The sequence below is a fragment of the Anolis sagrei genome, chromosome 4 (genome assembly GCF_037176765.1).
Source record: "Anolis sagrei isolate rAnoSag1 chromosome 4, rAnoSag1.mat, whole genome shotgun sequence".
Taxonomy (NCBI): domain Eukaryota; kingdom Metazoa; phylum Chordata; class Lepidosauria; order Squamata; family Dactyloidae; genus Anolis; species Anolis sagrei.
Genome location: NC_090024.1, coordinates 232,661,430 through 232,685,309, shown reverse-complemented (window position 1 = coordinate 232,685,309; position 23,880 = coordinate 232,661,430). Strand labels below are relative to the sequence as shown.

At 42.2% G+C, this 23,880-nt stretch overlaps 1 protein-coding gene across 3 annotated transcripts in view; it reads left to right on the top strand.

Annotated features, from left to right (window-relative positions):
* The window catches only part of LAMA5 (laminin subunit alpha 5), a 253,667-nt gene that overhangs the window by 209,716 nt on the left and 20,071 nt on the right, over positions 1-23,880 (top strand). For all 3 annotated transcript variants that reach the window (XM_067468220.1, XM_067468219.1, XM_067468218.1), the window contains exons 59-68: positions 1,176-1,355; positions 3,298-3,440; positions 4,879-5,064; positions 5,679-5,815; positions 8,170-8,323; positions 10,427-10,560; positions 12,009-12,171; positions 14,493-14,624; positions 19,193-19,344; positions 22,486-22,618. In XM_067468220.1, coding sequence (XP_067324321.1) covers positions 1,176-1,355; positions 3,298-3,440; positions 4,879-5,064; positions 5,679-5,815; positions 8,170-8,323; positions 10,427-10,560; positions 12,009-12,171; positions 14,493-14,624; positions 19,193-19,344; positions 22,486-22,618 — 1,514 coding nt within the window. The remainder of the gene's footprint in view (positions 1-1,175; positions 1,356-3,297; positions 3,441-4,878; positions 5,065-5,678; positions 5,816-8,169; positions 8,324-10,426; positions 10,561-12,008; positions 12,172-14,492; positions 14,625-19,192; positions 19,345-22,485; positions 22,619-23,880) is intronic.

Below are 23,880 nucleotides of genomic sequence, written 5' to 3'. Positions count from 1 at the left end.
TCTAAGTATTTAACCTATCTTTGTTCTAACTCTTCTGCTTCCCCTTGCTTACTAACTTTTTTCTTTTATTTTCTATTCTCTCTTTAGATTGTAAGCTTTGTTTTTATTCTTCTAAAATAGTCTTTTACTAGGTCCCAGTCCGTTTGTCTTTTTGGTATGCCCTGATTTGGTGTTATCCATTATGTAAGTCTGGCCTTGCTCATTAATTCCAATACAGGGTTAGTCAAAATGCATAGGCCAATAAGCCATTCAATTGAATGGCTTATTGGCCTATGCATTTTGACTAACCCTGTATTTTGTTTTGCCAGTCCTCCATTGTGGGCATTTCTTTACTCCTCCAGTTCCTTGCGCACACTATCCTTGCTGCTGTGGCAAGATAATTAAAGAAGATTTCCTTATTACTATCATTTTCTAAGTCCAACATGCGAAGTAGTTAATATTCAGGTTCCATTTTAATTTTAATTTTTAAAATATTTTGTATTATTTCGTGGGAACCTTTCCAATATTTTTTCTCTTTGTCACAGATCCACCAAGTATGGAAAAATGTGCCTATTTGATAGCCACATTTCCAACATTTGTTGGAGGTATTTTTATAACACTTGGAAAGTTTACACTTGGAAAGTTTACAGTTTTCTCTTACATTGTAAATTCCATGAGTCACCCTCGGGCTGAGAATGGCGGTATAGAAGCATAGTAAATAAATAAATAAATACATGTATTTCATTTTATTATTCCAGATGTTTTCCCATTTTTCCAATTTAATTAGGTGACCTATATTTACTGCCCATTTTATCATACAGTCCTTGATTTTTTAAAATTATTATTATTATTATTATTATTATTATTATTATTATTATTTCTCTTCTCTCTTTTTCCCCTTTTTTCTTTTCCTTCTCTCTTTTCTATGTCTTTTCAACTCTTTTTTTTATCAAAATGTAAAATTTTGCTATATGGAATTAATAAAATAAATTTTTTAAAGAAAAAAGTTCCTTTTTTAATCACAGTTCCTAGAATTCACCAGCAAATGTGACCACAAGTATTTGGTTGAAATGAGTATGTGCTGTTGTGAGACTCCTAGAACTGTTTGTTTGACAGACAAATGCTTATTTCCAATTAACATCAGGTAATTGGTCTTCAATATTTGCGTTTATAACTTGCTTTGTTTCCTATGCAAGATGACACAGCAGGAGCAATCCAGAATGCCAAAGATGCTGCCTCACAGGCCAATGAGACCGTGGCAAGGATGGAAGAAAAGCTGAGTGACATGCAAAAAAATCTAGATGAGTGGAAGCAGCAATATGGAGACCTCAAAAATGAAGATTTAAATCAAGCTGTTGGAGAAGCCAAGGATACAGGTATACAGGTTTTGGCCTTTTCAGAATGGATTTGAAGTTGATCCAAATGCTGGTACAAAGTCCTTTTCTATGTATTGTCAAAGGCTTTCATGGCCAGAATCACTGGGTGGTTGTAGGTTTTTCAGGCTGTATGGCCATGTTCTAGAAGCATTCTCTCCTGATGTTTCACCCACATCTATGGCGGACATCTTCAGAGGTTGTGAAATTTGTTGGAAACTAGGCAAGTGGGGTTTATTCACACATGGTAGGCATCCTCAGAGGCTGTGAGGTCTGTTGGAAACTGGGAAAATTGGGTTTATATATCTGTGGAAACTCCAGGGTGGGAGAAATAACTCTTGTCTGTTGGAGGTAGGTGTGAATGTTTTAATTGGCCACCTTGATTAGCATTTGATGGCCTGACAGTTTTTAGGTGTGGCTTGTTACTGCCTGGGGGAATCCTTTGTTGAGAGGTGATTAAGCTGTTCTTGATTGTTTCTTGTTTGGAGTTCTCCTGTGTTTGAGTTTTGTTCTTTATTTACTGGTATAATTTTAGAGTTTTTAATACTGGTAGCCAGATTTTGTTCATTTTCATGGTTTCCTCGTTTCTGTTGAAATTGTCCACATGTTTGTGGATTTCAGTGGCTTCTCTGTGTAGCCTGACATGGTGGTTGTGAGAGTGGTCCAGCATTTCTGTGTTCTCAAATAATATACTATGTCCTGGTTGGTTCATCAGGTGCTCTGCTATGGCTGACTTCTCTGGTTGAGATAGTCTGCAGTGCCTTCCATGTTCCTTGATTTGTGTTTGGACAATGTTGTGTTTGGTGGTCCTTCTGTAGACTTGTCTACAGTTGCCTGGTATACGGTAGACTCCTGCAGAGGTGAGAGGATCCCTCTTGTCCTTTGCTGAATGTAACATTTGTTGCATTTTCTTGGTGGATCTGTAGATAGTTTCTAGGTTGAGTTTTCTATGGCATGAAATGCTTTGGAAACCACATATTGGAAATAAATTGTAATTGGGTTGTTGTAGGTTTTTTCGGGCTATATGGTCATCGTCTAGAGGCATTCTCTCCTGACGTTTCGCCTGCATCTATGGCAAGCATCCTCAGAGGTAGTGAGGTCTGTTGGAACTAGGAAAAAGGGTTTACATATCTGTGGAATGACCAGGGTGGGACAAAGGACTCTTGTCTGCTGGAGCTAGGTGTGAATGTTTCAACTGACCACCTTGTTTGGCATATAATGGCCTAACAGTGCCTGGAGCAAACTTTTGTTGAGAGGTGATTAGATGTTCTTGTTTTGTTGAGAGGTGATTAGGTGATTAGATGTCCACAACAACAGAGAGGAAACAAACAAGGATATCTAATCGCCTCTCAACAAAAGTTTTCTCCATGCACTGTCAGGCCATTATATGCTAATCAAGGTGTTGAAACATTCACACCTAGCTCCAGCAGACAAGAGTCCTTTGTCCCACCCTGGTCATTCCACAGATATATAAACCCCTTTTCCTAGTTCCAACAGACCTCACTACCTCTGAGGATGCTTGCCATAGATGCAGGCGAAACGTCAGGAGATAATGGCTCTAGACCATGGCCATATAGCCCGAAAAAACCTACAACAACCCAGTGATTCCGGCCATGAAAGCCTTCGACAAATTGTAATTGCATTCTATCTAATCTCACGTATCAGTTAACACATTTGATGGCTTTCATTTCTTAACTATTATATATATATTTTTACACAAATATCCCAGTGATAGTTTGTTCAGTCATATTTGTTCAGTAATTGTTCAGCAATGATTTGTTCAGTCAGGTTTTCTGGAATATGTGACTCACCCAAAGTTACCCAGTAGGTCCGAGCCAGGAATCAATCTGGTTTCCAGAGTCATGGCCCAAAATTCAAATCACAATATACCATCCTGACCTATTGTGCAATTCATGATCTAGGTTCCCATTTCTTTGCCCTCCAGTATCCAGCCTCGAAAGTACCCTCCCATTACTCCTGGGAAAGCTCAGCAATCTGGAGAACAGGAGGAGCCACAACGCAACTGTTTCAGACAACATCCTGCGAGTGCGCCAGCTGATATCTTTGGCCCGGAATGCTGTCAGTAAGGTATAAATGTAGAAAATGAAAGCAGTGACATTGCTCTCTGCTACCACAGAAACTAAAAACAACCCTCTTCATTATGCTCCGTGTCCCCAAGTGAATTCTGACAAATCTCCAGCTTGGCTTGGAGCTTGCCAGTGCACAGCCCAATTCCGTGATTAATGAGCAGAAACCGGGTAGAGTGTAGATGAGCTCCCTCTGTCAGCTCTAACCCCATGTGGGGACATGAGAGAAGCCTCCCACAAGGATGGTAAAACATCAAAACACCCGGGAGTCCCCTGGGCAGCGTCCTTGTAGACGGAAAATTCTCTAACACCAGAAGCGACTTGCAGTTTCTCAAGTAATTTCTAACATGGAAAATAATAATAATAATAATAATAATAATAATAATAATAATAATAAACCTTCATTTATACCCCACTACCATCTCCTGCAGGACTCGGTGCAGCTTACAAGAGGCCGAGCCCAAATACATCAAAAACAAAAACACAACAACAATACAACAATAAATAACTCATAGCAAAGCAAAACAATAACAAAAATATCACGACGCATTTAAAAACCTGTGGCAGGGCCAAATGTAATGGTTAAAAGTTTTAAAAAATGCTGGGCATGTTCAGGTGAAATAGGATGGATATTTTAGGGATCAGTGGGTGTGCAGACAATTCTAACTCTCTCGTAAAGTGCATTTGGGACAAATTGCTTGGAATTCCTTAATCTGGTAAGGCACACTGGAACATCCATGTTTTCAAGCTCCTTCTAAAGACTACCAATGTTGAGGCATGCCTGATGTCCTTGGGCAGGGAGTTCCAAAGTAGTGGGGCCACCACCGAGAAGGCCCGGTCCCTCGTTCCCACCAATTGCGCTTGCGATGCAGGTGGGATCGTGAGCAGGGCCTCTCCAGATGAACGAAGAGATAGTGTGGGTTTGTATACAGAAATGCGGTCACTCAGGTAGGTGGGTCCCAAACCATTTAGGGCTTTGTAGGTAAGCACCTGCATCTTGAATTGGGCCCGGAAAATGAACGGCAGCCAATGGAGCTCCTTAAACAGGAGGGTTGACCTCTCCCTGTAAGGAGCACCAGTTAACAACCTGGCCGCCGCCCATTGAACCAACTGGAATCCAGAATTAGCAGTTCTTTAGCATTTATTCAGTACTTGGGTGTATTTTTAAACTGAAGGAAAAACTATTTATGAGACTAATGAAAGGTTTCAGTTGAAGTGCACAGCTTTAACAATGGCTGCCTGGAGAAACATCATAGCTGACAACAGATTTATTGAGAAGCTTGTTGAGAAAGGATTTTAAGTGAGGCTGGATGGAGGCAGCACAAGGACAATGAGTCCTGCTAAGAGAGCAAGGTGTACCTTTCAATACTCCTCCTTGTAATTTTTTTTAAAAAGAGCAAATAACAACGTGTCTGTCAATTTAATCTTTTGACTTCTAGATCAAAGTCCCAGTGAAATTCAATGGGACTTCAGGTGTGCAGGTCCGGACTCCTATCAACCTCCAAGATTTGGCTGCCTATACTTCCCTCAAATTCTATATCCAGAATCCAGAACCAAAGCCAAGACAGAAGCGTCAAAATGGAGAAGACCCGGGACGCTTTGTGTTGTACCTGGGACACAAGGACGTACGTATATTTGATTCCATCAGAGGGATCAGAAGTAGCTTGGGAATGCTCACGCCAGTGTTTTTCTGGGTGTTGATTGTAGGCTGGGGGGAGGGAATGCAATTTCATTATATCTGTTTTAACATATTCATATCATATAATCTTGGTGGTAGCATAGCCATGTTCTCTGGCAGAAAGAGATTGTGCCATGTTAAATGCTACAGGTGAAATTATGATTGGAAATCTTTGATACAGAATCAGGATTGGATATTTACGTCTAGGTGAAAAGGTTAAGGTTTTCCCTTGACATTAAGTCCAGTCGTGTCCAACTCTGGGAGTTGGTGCTCATCTCCATTTCTAAACCGACGAGCTGGCGTTGTCCATAGACACCTCCAAGGTCATGTGGCCAGCATGACTGCACGGAGTGCCATTACCTTCCCACTGGAGCAGTACCTATTGATCTACTTCACATTTGCATGTTTTCAAACTGCTAGTCTAATGATTCTAGTATGCAGCTCCAGGTTTGTAATTCCATAGCTGGTTCTGCAATCCATCCTAATTACAAAACAATCACCAAAATGATTGCATTGATAAGGAGATTTCAAGCTGGCCTGACTTACCCTGTGTGTATCTAGGCTGTTGGTGACTACATGGGTGTTATCCTGAAAGATCGCAAAGTGCAGTGGATCTATAAATTAGGAACCGAGGAACCCACACATTTAACTGTTGATGAAGACATTGGAGAGCAGTTTGCCGCAGTCAGCATCAACAGGTACGAAAGAGAAAGAAAAGAATGGGAGCACATTCAAAATAATTTATTTAAAGTTGATCATCGGATAATCTGAATATGTGTATGTATGCCAATGCGTTTTCAAATCTCCTATTGACTTCCAAAGGGTTTTCTTATTTAAGAAATATGCATTGGCAGTTTTCTATTGCCTTCCTCTGAAATATAGCATACAGCACCTGGTGTTCCTTGCCAGTCTCCCATCCATTTAGTAACCAGGCCAGACTCTGGTTAGCTCACAAGATTGGACGGGATCTGAATATGCTAGCCAGCTATTGCTATTTGGGAGGAGAAGCCAAAGCCATTATCTATCTATCTATCTATTAGGGCTGGGCGGTTTCATTTCGTAATTCGTTAAAAATTGGTTATTTTTTTTATAACGAAGCGATAACGAACCATTCTGGAGCAACTTAAAAACGAAACTAATTTTTAAATTCGTTTCATAATTGTTTCGGATTCGTTATGTATTCGTTTCGTTATCGTTTTGAAGTCGTTTCGTTATTATTTCCGCATGTCTGGGGCAAGTTTTATAGTTGTTCTTTGTTTAATTAGTGAAAAAAAATTATAATATCACACCAACAGTCAACAACAGAGGGAGAGGGAAGCTTCAGAAGTTCCCCCTGTCCCATTTGGAGTTTTTTTAGCGTATTGCGCGGTCGCGCCCGCCATTAACGAATCGATTCGTTATTGTTTCGAAATTCTTTCGTTATTGTTTCGTAATTTTTTTTACATTTACAAAATTTCGTAAATATCGAACTTTTTAAAAGAAAAATTTCGGAATTCTTTTAAAAATCGAAACGCAAAAACCCCCAAAAAACGAATCGATTTTAGAAACAAATTTTTCCGTTGTTACCCAGGCCTACTATCTATCTATCTATCTATCTATCTATCTATCTATCTATCTATCTATCTATCTATCTCACCCATGGATGAGCTAGATAGATAACTGGTAGCGCAGTGGGCTAAACCCCTGTGCCGGCAGGACTGAAGACCGACAGGTTGCAGGTTCGAATCCGGGGAGAGGCGGATGAGCTCCCTCTATCAGCTCCAGCTCCTCATATGGGGACATGAGAGAAGCTTCCCACAAGGATGATAAAAACATCAATTCATCCGAGTGTCCCCTGGGCAACGTCCTTGCAGATAGCCAATTTTCTCACACCAGAAGCGACTTGCAGTTTCTCAAGTCGCTCCTGATACGACAAAAAAAAACACCCATGGGTTTTAGAATTTTTTGGCCCAGCTTGCCCTTGTTTAATTATTTTATCTTCTGTTTTATTATGTTATTGTTATTATTTTATTACACTACTATGTTATTGTTAACCATTTTTATTTGATGTTATTGTCTGTTTTGTATGCATTTTACTTTGCTTTATTATAATTATTTGGGCTTGGCCTCATGTTAGCAGCCCCGAGTCCCTTCAGTAAGATAGTGGTGGAGTATAAATAAAATTTTATTATTTTATTTATTATTTCTGGAGGTTGACAAAAGACCCTCCCTTCTGTCCATGCCAACTGCTATGGCTCTTGCTTCTGAAGAAAAGCGCCGGACTTAGTTTTTTTCCCTACTCTTTTTCTTGTGTTTCATGTCTTTTTTGAGTTGTAAACTTTCATTGTCAAATTAACCATTTGTAAGTCACTCTGGCTGAATAATGGAGTATAAATTCTCCATACAAACAGAATATGTCTGCATGTTTAGAGTCCTCTTTTCTGACCTTTAAGCCTATAGCAGGCATGGGCAAACTTTGACCCTCCAGGTGTTTTGGCCTTCAACTCCCAGAAATCCTAACAACTAGCAAGGATTTGGAGAAAAGTTCTGAGAGTGCCTTGGACTGCGAGAAGATCCAACCAGTCCATCCTCCAGGAAATAAAGCCCGACTGCTCATTGGAGGGAAGGATACTAGAGACAAAGTTGAAGTACTTTGGCCACATCATGAGGAGACAGCAAAGCCTAGAGAAGACAATTATGCTGGGGAAAGTGGAAGGTAGAAGGAAGAGGGGCCGACCAAGGGCAAGATGGATGGATGGCATCCTTGAAGTGACTGGAATGACCTTGAAGGAGCTGGGGGTGGTGATGGCCGACAGGGAGCTCTGGCGTGGGCTGGTCCATGAGGTCACGAAGAGTCGGAGACGACTGAACGAATGAACAACAACAAGCAAGGGTTTCTGGGAGTTGAAGCCCAAAACACCTGGAGGGCCAAGGTTTGCCCATGCCTGGCCTAGAGAGACTGATGTTCTCCTGGAGGACTCTTGGAAATACCTAAGAAAAGAAAAGAGGTGGGTTTGGAGGGAGGAGTTTTTTCTCTTCCAATTATGTAATCCTGTCCTTGCTTTTTTTAAAGGATCTTGCAATATGGCCACATGTCGGTGACTGTGGAGAAGCAAACCTTGCATGAAACCAAAGGAGACAGTGTTGCTAAAGGAGAACAGGGATTGTTCAACTTCAAGCCCCACAATGTGGTCTTGTACGTGGGAGGCTACCCTTCCAGCTTCACGGTGAGATGGATTGTCCAAGCTAGTTGCAGAGGGTATGGGGAAAATTGCTGGAGGCAGACAATTCTGACTAAAGAACAACACTCAGAAAACAGGAAAAAAAATCAGGGCCAGCTAACACCTCTCAACAAAGGATTGCCCCAGGCAGGGAGCAGCCAGGCTTTGAAGCTGCAATGCTATTTGATGCTAATCAAGGTGGCCAATTACAACATTCACACTTGCCTCCAACAGACTTGCCTTCCACCCTGGATATTCCACAGATATATGAACCCTACTTGCCTAGTTTCCAACAAACCTCACAACCTCTGAGGATGCCTGGCATAGATGTGGGCGAAACATCAGGAGATAATGCTTCTGGAATATGGCCACACAGCCCAGAAAACTCACAACAACCCATTTCTGGCTTGATTCAGACAGGGGAACCTCACACTCCTTAGCCTTCCTTAAGACATCTCCATAATATGACCCTTCCCACGAAGAGCTCTTAGTTGGTATTTATTTTTATGGCAACAATCATGTCTTTCTAACATAATACATGAAAGGGAAAAGGAGGAAGGAATATAACAGCAATGTTGAGATTGACCGGCTCCTTTTAGCAGGAGCTTTTGTGGATTTCAGATCAATTGAATCTCAAGTGGATTGACATTCACCAAAGCCCAGGCTAAAAAAAATACAGTTGCCACACAGGAAAAAAAAACAATCAAAGCACTCCTGACAAATAGCCATCCAGCCTCTGTTTTAAAAACCTCCATAGAAGAAGACTCCACCACGCTACAAGGCAATGTACTCCATTGTTGAATATCTCATACTGTCAAGGGTGGTATATGGTGCTAGCAGCTATTGCTGGATCTACACTGCCATATAGTCCAATTTGGAATTGCATTATATGGTCAGTACCTGCCACATAATGCAGCTCAGTGAAGTTCAAACTGCATGATATGTATCTACATTGGGGGTTTCCAACTTTTTTTTTGACCAGGGGCCACTTGACCAGGGACGTTGCTCTAGCATTGATACCAAAAGGATTACAGATCAATTTTTGGTCAAGTTTAGATTCATTTTGGTTATTTGGAATGCTGATTCTGAAACTTGCATTACATAGACCCCATCAGCTCTAGTTTCTGATACAGAACATATGCCATCCAGTAGTCACCAACTGCTCGCCCACAGAAAATCATATTTAATAAGCGGGTTATAAGAGAGTTTCATGAGTCCAGTCGCTCTTTGCTGCAATGGTGTAGTAATGGTGAGACCACAGACCATATTTTAATTCTAGCGGACCACTGGTGGCCCGCGGACCACAGGTTGGGAACCACTGATCTACATGGACCATGTAATGCCGTTCCAAACTGTGTTATATGTCAATGTAGATCCAACTAGAATATCCAGAAGTTGAAACACAGGACCATAGTCTCTTCAGACCCTAATAATAATAATAATAATAATAATAATAATAATAATAATAAACTTTATTTAATACCCCGCCACCATCTCCCCAATGGGGACTCGGGGCAGCTTACATGAGGCCAAGCCCAACAGCATATTTCAATAAAGTAAAACCAAAACACAATAACAACACAATAAAATACATACAACATATGAGTACAAAGACGATAAAGCAAAATCATACACAGTAAATATAACATAACAATGAGCTTGCTGCATGTGCAGGATAAAAACTAAGATACTAAAAATAGTAAAATCAGGATGAGATAGGGATGGAGCAGATTGTTTGTGGGGGAGAAACTCATAAAGGAACGGGGTCATAAAAATAGACCTTCATATAGGTGGGGAATATACTCTGAGGACGAAAACCGTTGAGGGGGAGCAACTGTGTATGATAATATGGCTACTCTCCAAAAGTGCATCGGAAAAACCAGGTTTTGAGGTCCCTCTTGAAAATTTCTAAGATGGGGGCCTTCCTAATCTCACCGGGCAATGAGTTCCAGAGTTGGGGGGCCACAGAGGAGAAGGCTCTCTCGTTTGTGCTTACAAGATGGGCCTGTGATAATGGCAAGGGCGAAAGGAGAGCCTCCCCCGAAGATCTAAGAGCTCGGGCTGGTTCATGGAGAGAGATCTAATGGACGCTTCTTTTCTGTACCACAGCCTCCTCCCTCCCTGCGCTATCCTAACTACCGTGGCTGTATAGAGATGGATACCCTCAATGAAGAGGTCATGAGTCTGTACAACTTCCAAAGCACTTTCCACCTGGACACTGCTGCTGACAGGCCTTGTACAAGGTGAGCTGAACGACACTATGCATCTCATATGGCTTTTGCCCAGGACTAGTATTGGCATTTCTTTAGAGAAAACAAAACAGAGTTTGTGGACATAGAATCATAGAATCAAAGAGTTGGAAGAGACCTCATGGGCCATCCAGTCCAACCCCCTGCCAAGAAGCAGGAATATTGCATTCAAATCACCCCTGACAGATGGCCATCCAGCTTCTGTTTAAAAGCTTCCAAAGAAGGAGCCTCCACCACACTCCAGGGCAGAGAGTTCCTGAACGGCTGTCACATGAAAAAACAAAAGTAGTATCATTCAGACATAATGTGATTCCCCCCCCCCCCCAAAAAAAAAAAAAGCTTTTGTTTGCTCCAGAGACGCACTAGTTTATTGAGTGTGGGTTTTGATTGCACAATTCAGATAAATAAATTGGAAACATTGCAGCAGAAACCTCATGAAGATTTTCATTTGTTGTTAAGGATTTTTGCCTGTTTGTAATATTGGAGGAGTACAAAAATATTTGTGACTGATTTGTTTTTACATATATATCCTGTCTTTTTCCACATCCGCTATAACAGTGTTTCTCAACCTGGGGGTCGGGACCCCTGAGGGGGTCACAAGGGGGTGTCAGAGGGGTCACTAGAGACCATCAGAAAACATTGTATTTTCTGTTGGTCATGGGGGTTCTGTGTGAAAAGTTTGGCCCAATTCTATCATTGGTGGAGTTCAGAATGCTCTTTGACTGTAGGTGAACTATACATCTCAGCAACTACAACTCCCAAACTCAAGGTCAATGCCCACCAAACCCTTCCAGTATTTTTGTTGGTCCTGGGAGCTCTATGTGCTAAGTTTGCTTCAATTCCATCATTGTTGGCATACAGAATGCTCTTTGATTGTAGGTGAACTATACATCTGAGATTTAAAAGAGACCCCAGAGGCCATCCCAGATGACAAAATCAACTACAACTCCCAGTTGACAAAATCAATCCCTCCCCACCCCATCGGTATCCAAATTTGCATATATTGGATATTTGTGCTGAATTTGGTCCAGTGAATGAAATTACATCCTGCATATCAGATATTTATATTATTATTCTTAATTGGAGTAAGATTACAATTATGAAGTAAGAACACAAATAATTTTATGATTGGCGGTCACCACAACATAAGGAACTGTATTAAGGGGTCGTGGCATTAGGAAGTTTGAGAACCACTGCGCTATAACCTGTTTTCCACCTTTATATTATATTCTTTTTGTGGTGCCCTATGTAGTCAGAGGTGGCCTTGTTTCTGCTAGCAATTATTAAATGCTGCTGCATTATGCCAGCTTCAATTTGGAGATCTTTCTTCATTCGATAGTAAAGCTAAGAACATTTATGATTTCTACATTTGAAGGGTGCAGTTGTGTAGGTAGGTAATGCTTATTGCCAGTTTTTGCTATTTCTCTCTCTTTTCCTTATAGATCTAAATCGACAGGTGATCCCTGGCTGACGGATGGCTCCTATTTCGATGGCACTGGTTATGCAGAAATTAAATTTGAGAGCCAGATCAGCACAATCAAGCGCTTTGAGCAAGAGATGCGGCTGGTGTCCTACAATGGGATCCTTTTCTTCCTGAAACATCAGGCAAGCGTTGCTTAGTATTGGTGCCTTTGGCCATTTGAGCAAGGGGAGGACATCAGTCCTGGTCTTGAATAGTGTTCGAAATACAAGAGGAATGAAGTGAATGTCACTCTTGAAAAATTTACTTCGGATATTGATCATAGACAGTAGCTGAGGAGATGGGAAGAGAATAATAGTCTCTGTATTGTCGAAGGATTTCATGGCTGGAATCACTAGGTTCTTGTGGGTTTTTTTCGGGCTATATGGCCATGTTCTAGAGGCATTTTCTCCTGACGTTTCGCCTGCATCTATGGCAAGCATCCTCAGAGGTAGTGCCCTCACTATCTCTGAGGATGCTTGTCATAGATGCAGGCGAAACGTCAGGAGAAAATGCCTCTAGAACATGGCTATATAGCCCGAAAAAACCCACAAGAACCAATAGTCTCTCTGTTGGAGTGGGCAAAGCACAAATAATACAGGAACCACTTTTCCTTTCTGTGCCTACCTGGAGTGATACAGCATTTCAATGTATTAGAAGTGATGTGATCATATCCAGTTGCCATTTTGACAGGTTTTTGGCTTCTTTTTTATTGTTTGCATGTTTTGGGGGAATTTAGGGGCACAAGGATTAGCAGAGCAAACTATTGCCTTTATAACTGATTTAGGGTGGTTTGGGGAGCACAAAAACACCTAATAAAAAAACCACAAAATGATTAAGGCAAGATACAAGGGCTCTGGGGAGCTCTTGGGTCCTACAAATTGCACACAGGAGTCCCAAGGGCACGGCTGGTGGGGACGAGGAACAGGGCCTTCTCGATGGTGGCCCCTCGACTTTGGAACTCCCTGCCATTAGAGATCAGAACTGCCCCCTCCCTCATGACGTTCAGGAAACTAACAAAGACCTGGTTGTGGAACGCGGCATTTGACAACTGATTTAATTCTTTGCCCACATGAAAGGAGGATGATGAATGGGATTGTGATGGTGTTGGACGATTTGGCTCTTTTAACTGTGATGATAATGTTTTAATGTGTATGGTGCTGATATTTTAATCGTGTTATGAAGTGGCATTGTGTTGTTATTGTATATTCTTTGTATGTTAACACATGTTGTGAACCGGTCCGAATCCCTCTTTGAAGGTGAGAGGGTCAGTATATAAAAATCTCGAAATAAATAAATAAATAACATATGTCCTGCAGGGCACGCTTTGCTCAATAGTTTGCTAAATTACTGGCTAATTTGGACTGCATTGCAGAGAAAGTTGAGTTCATAATAATAATAATAATAATTATTATTATTATTTTATTTTTTATTTAGAAGTTTTATATACCGGTCTTCTCACCTCGAACGAGGGACTCAGGCCGGTTCACAACATGTGTTCAAATACAATAATATACAAAAACAACACAGTGCATCATCATTACAAATTAAAATATAAGTACAATAAAAACATCATCATCACATTACCCAAGCCAAGTCGTCAATACAGTCACAGTTCATCATCCTCCTTCCATGTGGACGAGGGTTATAGATTCAGTCCTCAAATGCCACGTTCCAAAGCCAGGTCTTTATTAGTTTCCTGAAGGTCAGGAGGGAGGGAGCAGATCTAATCTCTAGTGGGAGGGAGTTCCAAAGCTGAGGAGCCACCACTGAGAAGGCCCTGTCCCTCATCCCCACCAAATAATAATAATAATAATAATAATAATAATAATAATAATACACTTTATTTATATTCCACTTTTTCTCCCCGGAGGGAGTCAGAGTGTATTACAATACACATATGAGGCAAAAATTCAATGCCTTTTTACACAGAGTGAACAATGACACACAACACAGACAAAGCTAAAGGCCTTCCCCTTTTTTTCCATCTCCGGCGTCTGGAGGCCATGGGGAGGTGCTCTGGTTCCATTTTTCCATGTTGAGGAGCCTGTTGTTCATAGACATGTCCTATTGTGTTGCTGGCATGTCTGAATATTTGCATGGGGCACCCTTTTACCTTCCTGCCAAGGCGGTATCTATTGATCTACTCGCATTGCATGCTTTCAAACTGCTAATTGGCAGAAGCTAGGACTGACAGTCAGGAGCTCACCCTGTCTCGTGGCTTCAAACTGCCAACCTTCCGGTCAGCATCTTTCCTGCAGCTAGCGGTTTTACCTGCTGTGCTACCACGGCCTCTTAAGAGAGTAGATTCTGCCTGTTCAGACTGTGCCTGAATCTTGTTGCTTATTTCTCCTTTTTTCTCCTCCTTCCAATAATCTTCCAGGGCCAGAGGAGCAGCCATTTGCAAAGAGAAGCTAGTATTTGGGTTCAATATACTGAAAGAATTTTCTCCTTTTGTCATCCACAGAGGCAACTGCTGTGTTTGGCTATTCAAAAAGGAAAACTGGTGCTATACTACGACTTCAATGGAGGCCTGAAAACAGCAACACCTTCCAAGGATCCTGCCACACTACTAGTCAGCAGCAACACAAATAAAGCGGTAATGACAGAAAAGAGATGTGAAGGCAGGGTCTGCCTGTGGTTTGTGAAGTAGTAGCAGCGTGTCAGATCAGAAACGTGTCCCCTCATTCCTTCCAAGGATTGGTGAAGTGACCCTTTTGTAAAATGTTCCATCCAGTATGTATTTGTGTTAGCATAAACAGTGGTTCCCAACCTGTGCTCCTCCAGGTGTTTTGGACTTCAAATCCCAGAAATCCCAGCCAGTTTACCAGCTGTTAGGAACGGTGGGAGCTCAAGTCCAAAACACCTGGAGGACCAAATGTTGGGAGCCACTGGCATAAAATGACTATTATCAGTTTTATCTTGCAATTACGATAATAACTTCTGATTAGTTCTGTGAAGCTATAGCCACAAGAAACACACAGTATAGTCTCCTAGGCCCTTGAAACTTTTGGAAACTTCTCTCCTGGTCTGATTTCCTATATGACTCTTGGTTAATAATAATAATAATAATAATAATAATAACTTTATTTATAATTAGTTCTGTGAAGCTATAGCCACAAGAAACACACAGTATAGTCTCCTAGGACCTTGACACTTTTGGAAGCTTCTCTCCTGGTCTGATTTCCTATATGACTCTTGGTCAATAATAATAATAATAATAATAATAATAATAATAATAATAACTTTATTTATACCCCACCAAAAAGGGGTATAAATAAAGGGGACTCAGGGCAGCTTACATGAGGCCAAGCCCAGTAATACATTGTTGTTGTTCATTCGTTCAGTCGTCTCCGACTCTTCGTGACCTCATGGACCAGCCCACGCCAGAGCTCCCTGTCGGCCGTTACCACCCCCAGCTCCCTCAAGGTCAGTCCAGTCACTTCAAGGATGCCATCCATCCATCTTGCCCTTGGTCGGCCCCTTTTCCTTTTGCCTTCCACTTTCCCCAGCATAATTGTCTTCTCTAGGCTTTCCTGTCTCCTCATGATGTGGCCAAAGTACTTCAACTTTGTCTCTAGTATCTTTCCCTCCAGTGAGCAGTCGGGCTTTATTTCCTGGAGGATGGACTGGTTGGATCTTCTCGCAGTCCAAGGCACTCTCAGAACTTTCCTCCAACACCACAGCTCAAAAGCATCGATCTTCCTTCGCTCAGCCTTCCCTAAGGTCCAGCTCTCACATCCGTAGGTTACTACAGGGAATACCATGGCTTTGACTAGGCGGATCTTTGTTGCCAGTCTGATGTCTCTACTCTTTATTATTTTATCGAGATTGGACATTGCTCTCCTCCCAAGAAGTAAGCGTCTTCTGATTTCCTGGCCACAGTCTGCATCTGCAGTAATCTTTGCACCTAGAAATACAAAGTCTGTCACGGCCTCCACGGTTTCTCCCTCTATTTTCCAGTTGTCAATCATTCTTGTTGCCATAATCTTGGTTTTTTTGACGTTTAGCTGCAACCCGGCTTTTGCGCTTTCTTCTTTCACCTTGATTAGAAGGCTCCTCAGCTCCTCCTCGCTTTCGGCCATCAGAGTGGTGTCATCTGCATATCTGAGGTTGTTAATGTTTCTTCCAGCAATTTTCACCCCAGCTTTGCATTCATCCAGCCCCGCACATCGCATGATGTGTTCTGCATACAAGTTAAAAAGGTTGGGTGAGAGGATGCAGCCTTGCCGTACGCCTTTCCCAATCTTGAACCAGTCTGTCGTTCCGTGGTCAGTTCTTACTGTTGCTACTTGGTCCTTGTACAGATTCCTCAGGAGAGAGACAAGGTGGCTTGGGATGCCCATCCCACTAAGAACTTGCCACAATTTATTATGATCCACACAGTCAAAGGCTTTAGAATAGTCAATGAAGCAGAAGTAGATGTTTTTCTGAAACTCCCTGCCTTTCTCCATTATCCAGCGGATATTGGCAATCTGGTCTCTGGTTCCTCTGCCTTTTCTAAACCCAGCTTGAACATCTGGCAACTCTCGCTCCATGTATTGCTGGAGTCTTCCTTGCAGGATCTTGAGCATTACCTTACTGGCATGAGAAATAAGGGCCACTGTACGGAAGTTTGAGCAGTCTTTCGCATTTCCCTTTTTTGGTATGGGGATATAAGTTGATTTTTTCCAGTCTGATGGCCATTCTTGTGTTTTCCATATTTGCTGGCAAATGGCATGCATCACCTTGACAGCATCATCTTTTAAGATTTTAAACAGTTCAGCTGGGATCCCGTCGTCTCCTGCTGCCTTGTTGTTAGCAATGCTTCTTAAGGCCCATTCAACCTCACTCCTCAGGATGTCTGGTTCTAATTCATTCACCACACCGTCAAAACTATCCTCAATATTATTATCCTTCCTATACAGATCTTCTGTATAGTCTCGCCACCTTCTCTTGATCTCTTCAGCTTCTGTTAGGTCCCTGCCATCTTTGTTTCTTATCATACCAATTTTTGCCTGAAATTTACCTCCAATGTTTCTAATTTTCTGGAAGAGGTCTCTTGTCCTTCCTATTCTGTTGTCTTCTTCCACTTCCATGCATTGCTTATTTAAAAATAGTTCCTTATCTCTTCTGGCTAACCTCTGGAATTGCGTATTTAACTGGGCATATCTCCCCTTATCCCTGTTTCCTTTTGCTTTCCTCCTTTCTTGGGCTACTTCCAGTGAATCAGCAGACAACCATTTTGCCTTTTTGGTTTTCTTTTTCTTTGGGACGTACTTTGTTGCTGCCTCCTGAACAATGTCTCGGACTTCTGTCCATAGTTCTTCTGGGACTCTGTTTACTAAATCTAGTCCTTCAAATCTGTTCTTCACTTCCACTGTATATTCGCTAGGAATGTTAGTGAGATCATATCTAACTGGTCTGTGTATTTTCCCTGATCTCTTTAGTTTTATTCTAAATTGGGCAATAAGAAGTTCGTGATCTGAGCTACAGTCAGCCCCTGGTCTTGTTTTCACCGACTGGATGGATGTCCGCCACCTTTGGCTGCAAAGGATGTAGTCAATCTGATTTCGGTGTTGACCATCTGGTGAGGTCCATGTATAAAGCCGTCTTTTAGGTTGTTGGAAGAGAGTATTTGTTATACACAGCGAGTTTTCCTGGCAGAATTCTATCAGCCTGCGTCCCGCTTCATTTTGTTCTCCCAGACCATGCTTGCCTGTGATCCCAGTTGTCATTTGACTTCCCACCTTGGCATTCCAGTCTCCTGTAATGAAAATAATGTCTCTTTTTGGTGTATTATCCAGTAGGTCCTGCAGATCCTCATAGAACTGATCTACTTCTGCTTCTTCAGCAGCTGTGGTTGGGGCATATATTTGGATCACTGTAATGTTGAAAGGCTTTCCTTGCACTCGAATTGAGATCATTCTGTCATTTTTTGGGTTGTATCCAAGCACCGCTTTAGCGAATTTCTTATTAATTATGAAGGCTACTCCATTTCTTCGATGTTCCTCTTGTCCGCAGTAGTAGATCTGGTGGTCATCTGATGTGAAGTGGCCCATTCCAGTCCATTTCAGTTCGCTGACCCCCAGAATGTCTATCTTTAGTCTTGACATCTCACCAATAACAACATCCAATTTGCCCTGGCTCATAGATCTTACATTCCAGGTTCCTATGGTGTGTTGATCTTTAGAGCATCGGATTCGTCGTTCACCTCCAGTACCGTCGGCCGCTAGCCTTCCTTTCGGCTTTGAGCTAGCTGCGTCATCACATCTGGGGCTAGTTGAACTTATCCTCTGCTCCTCCCCAGTAGCATTTTGGCCATCTTCCGACCTGGGAGTCCCATCTTCCAATGGCATACCGACATATCTCTGGTTGTACTGGTCCATTTAGTTTTCTTGGCAAGGATACTGGAGTGGTTTGCCATTGCCTTCCCCAGGGATCACGCTTGGTCTGACCTCTCTGCCACAACCGTCCCGTCTTGGGTGTCCCTTCACGGTTTCGCTCATGACATCATTGAGGTGCTCAAGCTCCAGCGCCCCGACAAGGCGGTGATCCTTTGCTGGAGCCAGTAATACATAACAGCAAAATAAATACAGAACAACAAAACAAATCATCACAGTAAAATAAAAACATAAGAGTAAAATAAAACAGTGCAAAATAACAAGGTGAGAAATCAAACCCAATGAGCGGGCCAAATGTACGACATAAAATGATAAAACACTGGATGAGATAAATGGAAAAGGTATATATGAAAGGGAGGAGCTCGTAGGGGATGGAACAGTGGAGAACAGGCCTTCCGAAAAATGGGGGGGAGTGCAATAAGAGCCGTTCAGCAGTGGAACTCTCTGCCCCGGAGTGTGGTGGAGGCTCCTTCTTTGGAAGCTTTTAAACAGAGGCTGGATGGCCATCTGTCAGGGTTGATTTGAATGCAATATTCCTGCTTCTTGGCAGGGGGTTGGACTGGATGGTCCATGGGGTCTCTTCCAACTCTTTGATTCTATGATTCTATAATATGAGGATAACATTATGGGAGAAACAACAGGAAAGAAGTATATGGTCACTCTCCAAAGGCACATCAGAAGAGCCAAGTTTTTAGAGCCTTCTTGAAAGCTTTGTAGACAAATACCACCCATTCCAGGGAGAATATTCACAATTCTAAGTTTTCTGTTTTTTGCTTGATTCTAGATCCAAATATTCCTCCTCAAAATGGGTTCCAAGGATCGCATTCTGGTGCGACTGGAGCAGTCCAGCATCTTCATGGTGGAGCAGGAAAACAGCTTACAAAATGCTACCTCATATTACCTGGGCGGTGTGCCTGTGTCCATTCTCCCCGAAGGGTAAGCTTCTCCACTGCTTTCTCTCTCTGCAATGTTTTCTTATGACTTTAACAATCCAGTGGTATGATATTTGCTTTGTTCTGGATGTTCTGAAGATCTTTTAAAGTTTACAAGTAGTTTTGTTTATGTACACCACTGCAGATGTTTTGAGGAATTAGAACACTTTCAGAATTCAATCTTATATCTCAGGCATGGCCAAACTTTGGCCCTCCAGGTGTTTTGGACTTCAACTCCCACAATTTCTAACAGCCTCAGGCCCTTTCCTTTTCCCCCTCAGCCGCTTAAGCGCTTAAGGGGCCTGAGACTGTTAGGAATTGTGAGAGTCAAAGTCCTAAATACCTGGAGGGCCAAAGTTTGGCCATGCCTGATATATATGTTCTAAGTGCTTAGCTACAAATTGTGCCTGTATCTTTAGGTGCAGAAGGTGATAAGGAACAGTGTTGTTGTAGGTTTTTCGGGCTATATGACCATGTTCTAGAAGCATTCTCTCCTGATGTTTTGCCTGCATCTATAGCAAGCATCCTCAGAGGTTGTGAGATAGTGCAGCATTTTTCCAAATGAAGCAGAGAGTGTTTGAAGACCCGGACATCTGTAGGGAGACCAAGGTGCTTGCTTATAAAGCTATTGTCCTCCCAACCCTGCTATATGCCTGCAAAACGTGGACTGTCTACAGACATCACATGCAACTCCTGGAACGATTCCATCAGCAAATCCTGCAAATCTCCTGGGTCTTTGCTTCTTCCATGCTGGAAGAAGCAAAGACCACCAGCATTGAAGTGATGGTCCTCTGTCATCAACTCCACTGGACCGGCCACATTGTCCGGATGCCCGATCACCATCTCCCAAAGCAGTTACTCTACTCCGAACTCAAGAACGGAAAACAGAATGTTGGAGGACAGGAAAAGAGATTTAAAGATGGGCTCAAAGCCTATCTTAAAAACTCTGGCATAGACACTGAGAACTGGGAAGCCCTGGCTATTGAGCACTCCAGCTGGAAGTCAGCTGTGACCAGCAGTGCTGTAGAATTTGAAGTGGCATGAATGGAAGGTGAAAGAGAAAAATGTGCCAAGCTAACCCCAACCAGGACCACCTTTCACCAGGAAACCAATGCCCTCACTGCAGGAGAACATGCAGGTCAAGAATAGGGCTCCACAGTCACCTACGGACCCACTGCCAGGACACCAATCTTGGAAGACAATCCTACTCGGACAACAAGGGATTGCCTAAGGAGCCCGAAAAACCTACAACAACCCAGTAATTCCAGCCATGAAATCCTTTGATAAAGCTAAGGAACACTTTCCAATCCTCTGCCTTTTAAAATGCTACAGGCAAAGTAGGGAAGATGTGGGGAAGGAAATCAGAAAGTACACACATCAATTTACACTTCATATAACAACCAGCTATGATCGAAACAGGATGCCCACGGTTCAGAAACAGGCCTCATCAGGCCTTCAAAAAAACAAATTAGCAACTAAAGTTATTTCAAAAGTGCTGTAATGAAACCAGAAATCAATCATTCACCTAAATAGGATGTGACCAACATGTAAACTGTCATTCTGTAGCAATTATTATCAGTTGAAGTTTCATGGTTGTGGGTCGATGATTCTCCCCACCCCATCTCACAAGACAGCTGTCCCAGTGGTCTTTGCTTTAATGGTTTTTGTGCAGGATGTGAAAAAACTCCAGTTGGTAAAAAATCTAGAGTATACATGGCAGTTCCTTGTCGTTCAGTATGTGCATGTGGGGTTTCTTGATACTGCATTTTCATGGGAGAAAACATCATTTTATGTAAGTTTTTAAAAGACAGCTTTTGCTCATAGGCCAGGCATGGGCAAACTTCGGCCCTCCAGGTGTTTTGGACTTCAACTTCCACAATTCCTAACAGCCTCGGGCCTCTCCTTTTCCCCTTCAGCCGCTTAAGCCCAGCTTATCTGTCCGAACGTATCTCTCCTTATGAACGATCTAGGACTCAGGGCAGGCCCTCCATGTCTTCTTTGTGGATGTGTTTGGCAGGGACGAGAGACAGAGCCTTCTCAGTGGTGGCCCCTCAACTGTGGAATGCCCTCCCTAGGGATATTAGATTAGCCCCTTCCCTCCTTACATTTTGTAAAAGAGTTGAAACCTGGCTTTTTGAGCAAGCATTTGCAAATTCAGTGAAACAAGCCAATATAGATCTATGGAAAGACTGGACGATGTGAATTGGAAAATGATTTTAGTAAGAAGACGCTGGGGATTTATGTTATTATTGGTTTTGTATGGTTTTTATATTTTTGCTAAATGTTTTTATATTGTATTTTGTGTTATTTATTTATTTATTTATTTATTAACTTTATTTGTACCCCGCTACCATCTCCCCAAGGGACTCGGTGCGGCTTACATGAGGCCGAGCCCAAACAACAACAATACAAGCAATAAAACAACAATACAAGCAATTAAAAAACATAAACTATAAGATAAACAACATTGTCAATAAAAACAGAGGGGAGGCCAAATGTAAAGTTAAAATTAGAAATATGCTGGGACATGAATGGAAGGTGATACTGGTGTTTGTGGAAGGGCATATGAGCAGACTTAGAAAATGTAAAGTGCTTTGGAGGACAAAGTGCTATGGAATCATTATTCCGGGAGGGCACATTGGAACAGCCACGTCTTCAAGTTCCTCCTGAAGACTGCCAAAGTTGGAGCCTATCTGATGTCTTTAGGGAGTGAGTTCCAGAATCGAGGCGCCACCACCAAAAAGGCCCTCTCTCTCGTCCCCACCAATCGCGCCTGCGATACTGGTGGGATCAAGAGCAGGGCCTCCCCGGATGATCGAAGAGATCGTGTGGGTTCGTGTTGTTCGGGGCATCGAATTGTGCTGACGGTAAGCCACCTTGAGTCGCCTTCGGGCTGAGAAAGGCGGTAGATTAAATATGGTAAATAAATAAATAAATAAATAAATAAATAATAGGCTCAGAGCATGATATTTATACAGGAGATAGATGACTTCTCCAGTTGAATTCTGACAGTTGTGAGAGAGTTGACTCCCAGAGTCACTCTCCACTCCTCACCCATCCCTCCATCTTCTCTGTGGAATCCTATTGAAGAAACTCAACTCTCTTTCCTTCCATATCCCATCTTTCTGTTCGATATGTTTTTCAGCCTGAAGAAAATATTCCCTAAAGGTGGATCCATCAGGGGCTGCATGAAAGGCTTGAAAGCTCTTGGTAGATACGTTGACTTAAAACGTATGAACACAACAGGAGTCAGCTACGGATGTACCTTGGACCTCCTGGTAAGAAGAGTGCATGTGTTCTGGTCCTTTAAAAATTAGCTTGCTTGATTCATCGAAAGTTTAAATAGGGATCAGCTAGATGTTCTTCAGAAATTCACAAACAGGAGGCTGTGAGGGAAACTTTTATTTGTGTCTATGGGCAAATGGCACTGTAATTTCCATACTGGTAGTGGGATCCTTGAAGTGACTGGACTGACCTTGAAGGAGCTGGGGGTGGTGACGGCCGACAGGGAGCTCTGGCGTGGGCTGGTCCATGAGGTCACAAAGAGTCGGAGACGACTGAACGAATGAACAACAAGTGGGACATTGCGTTGTGATACAGAATGAAGGGAACAGAAGAGGACATAACAGAAGGGCAGGGAACAATGAAGGGGGATTTTTAAGGTCCATGAATGGCTTTTGATACTAGACTGAACACTTTATTTAATGCTGCTGTGTTAGGTAGACTGTAGCTTGGAAGCCCAGGTTATTGGAAATTCCATAACCTATTGGAATTAACTGCACCATCGTCTTATTGAAAAGGTAAACATGATGTCACATCTGTTTGGAAAATGTGGATCTCCATGAATATGTCGAGACCACCTTTTGAAAACCACTAGTCAAGAAAAGCATGATCTTGTTAGAAGTAAACTCTTTGAACAAGTGATATTCACAAGCATTCATGTAATGGCACACAGGTAACTCAGCTGTTAAACTGAAGAACCATGTCTTTAAACTGCCAAGGATAAAGACATGCCACTACAAAAATATATTTAGTTAGCAGAAGATGGTTGTTTCTTTGAAATTGAATTTGCAGTTGCTCATCTACTCTCCCTTAAAACCTCTTGGTTAAAATATGCACTCAAGAGACAAAAACAAAGTCGTCTTTGAAAAATAACATATCTTGTTTACTCATAAACAACTTGTATTAATTCACCATATAGGCATGCTTCTTATTAGAGTTCAGCTAGATAAGATGTAGTTTCTTCTCTGTGTTGAATATACAGGGTATGATGTTTAGGCACCGGGACTGTGGTGCAGCTGGCTGGGAGTCAGCTGCATTAAGATCACTACTGACCAAAAGGTCATGAGTTCGAAGCCAGCCCGGGTCAGAGTGAGCTTCTGACCATTGTGTAGCTTGTTGTCGACAAAGACAGTTGCATCTGTCAAGTAGGAAATTTAGGTACCGCTTATGCAGAGAGCCTAATTTAACTAATTTACGATGCCATAAAAATCTCCAGCAACTGTGCAGAAAGAATGAAGAAGTACTCCATCATTTTCAC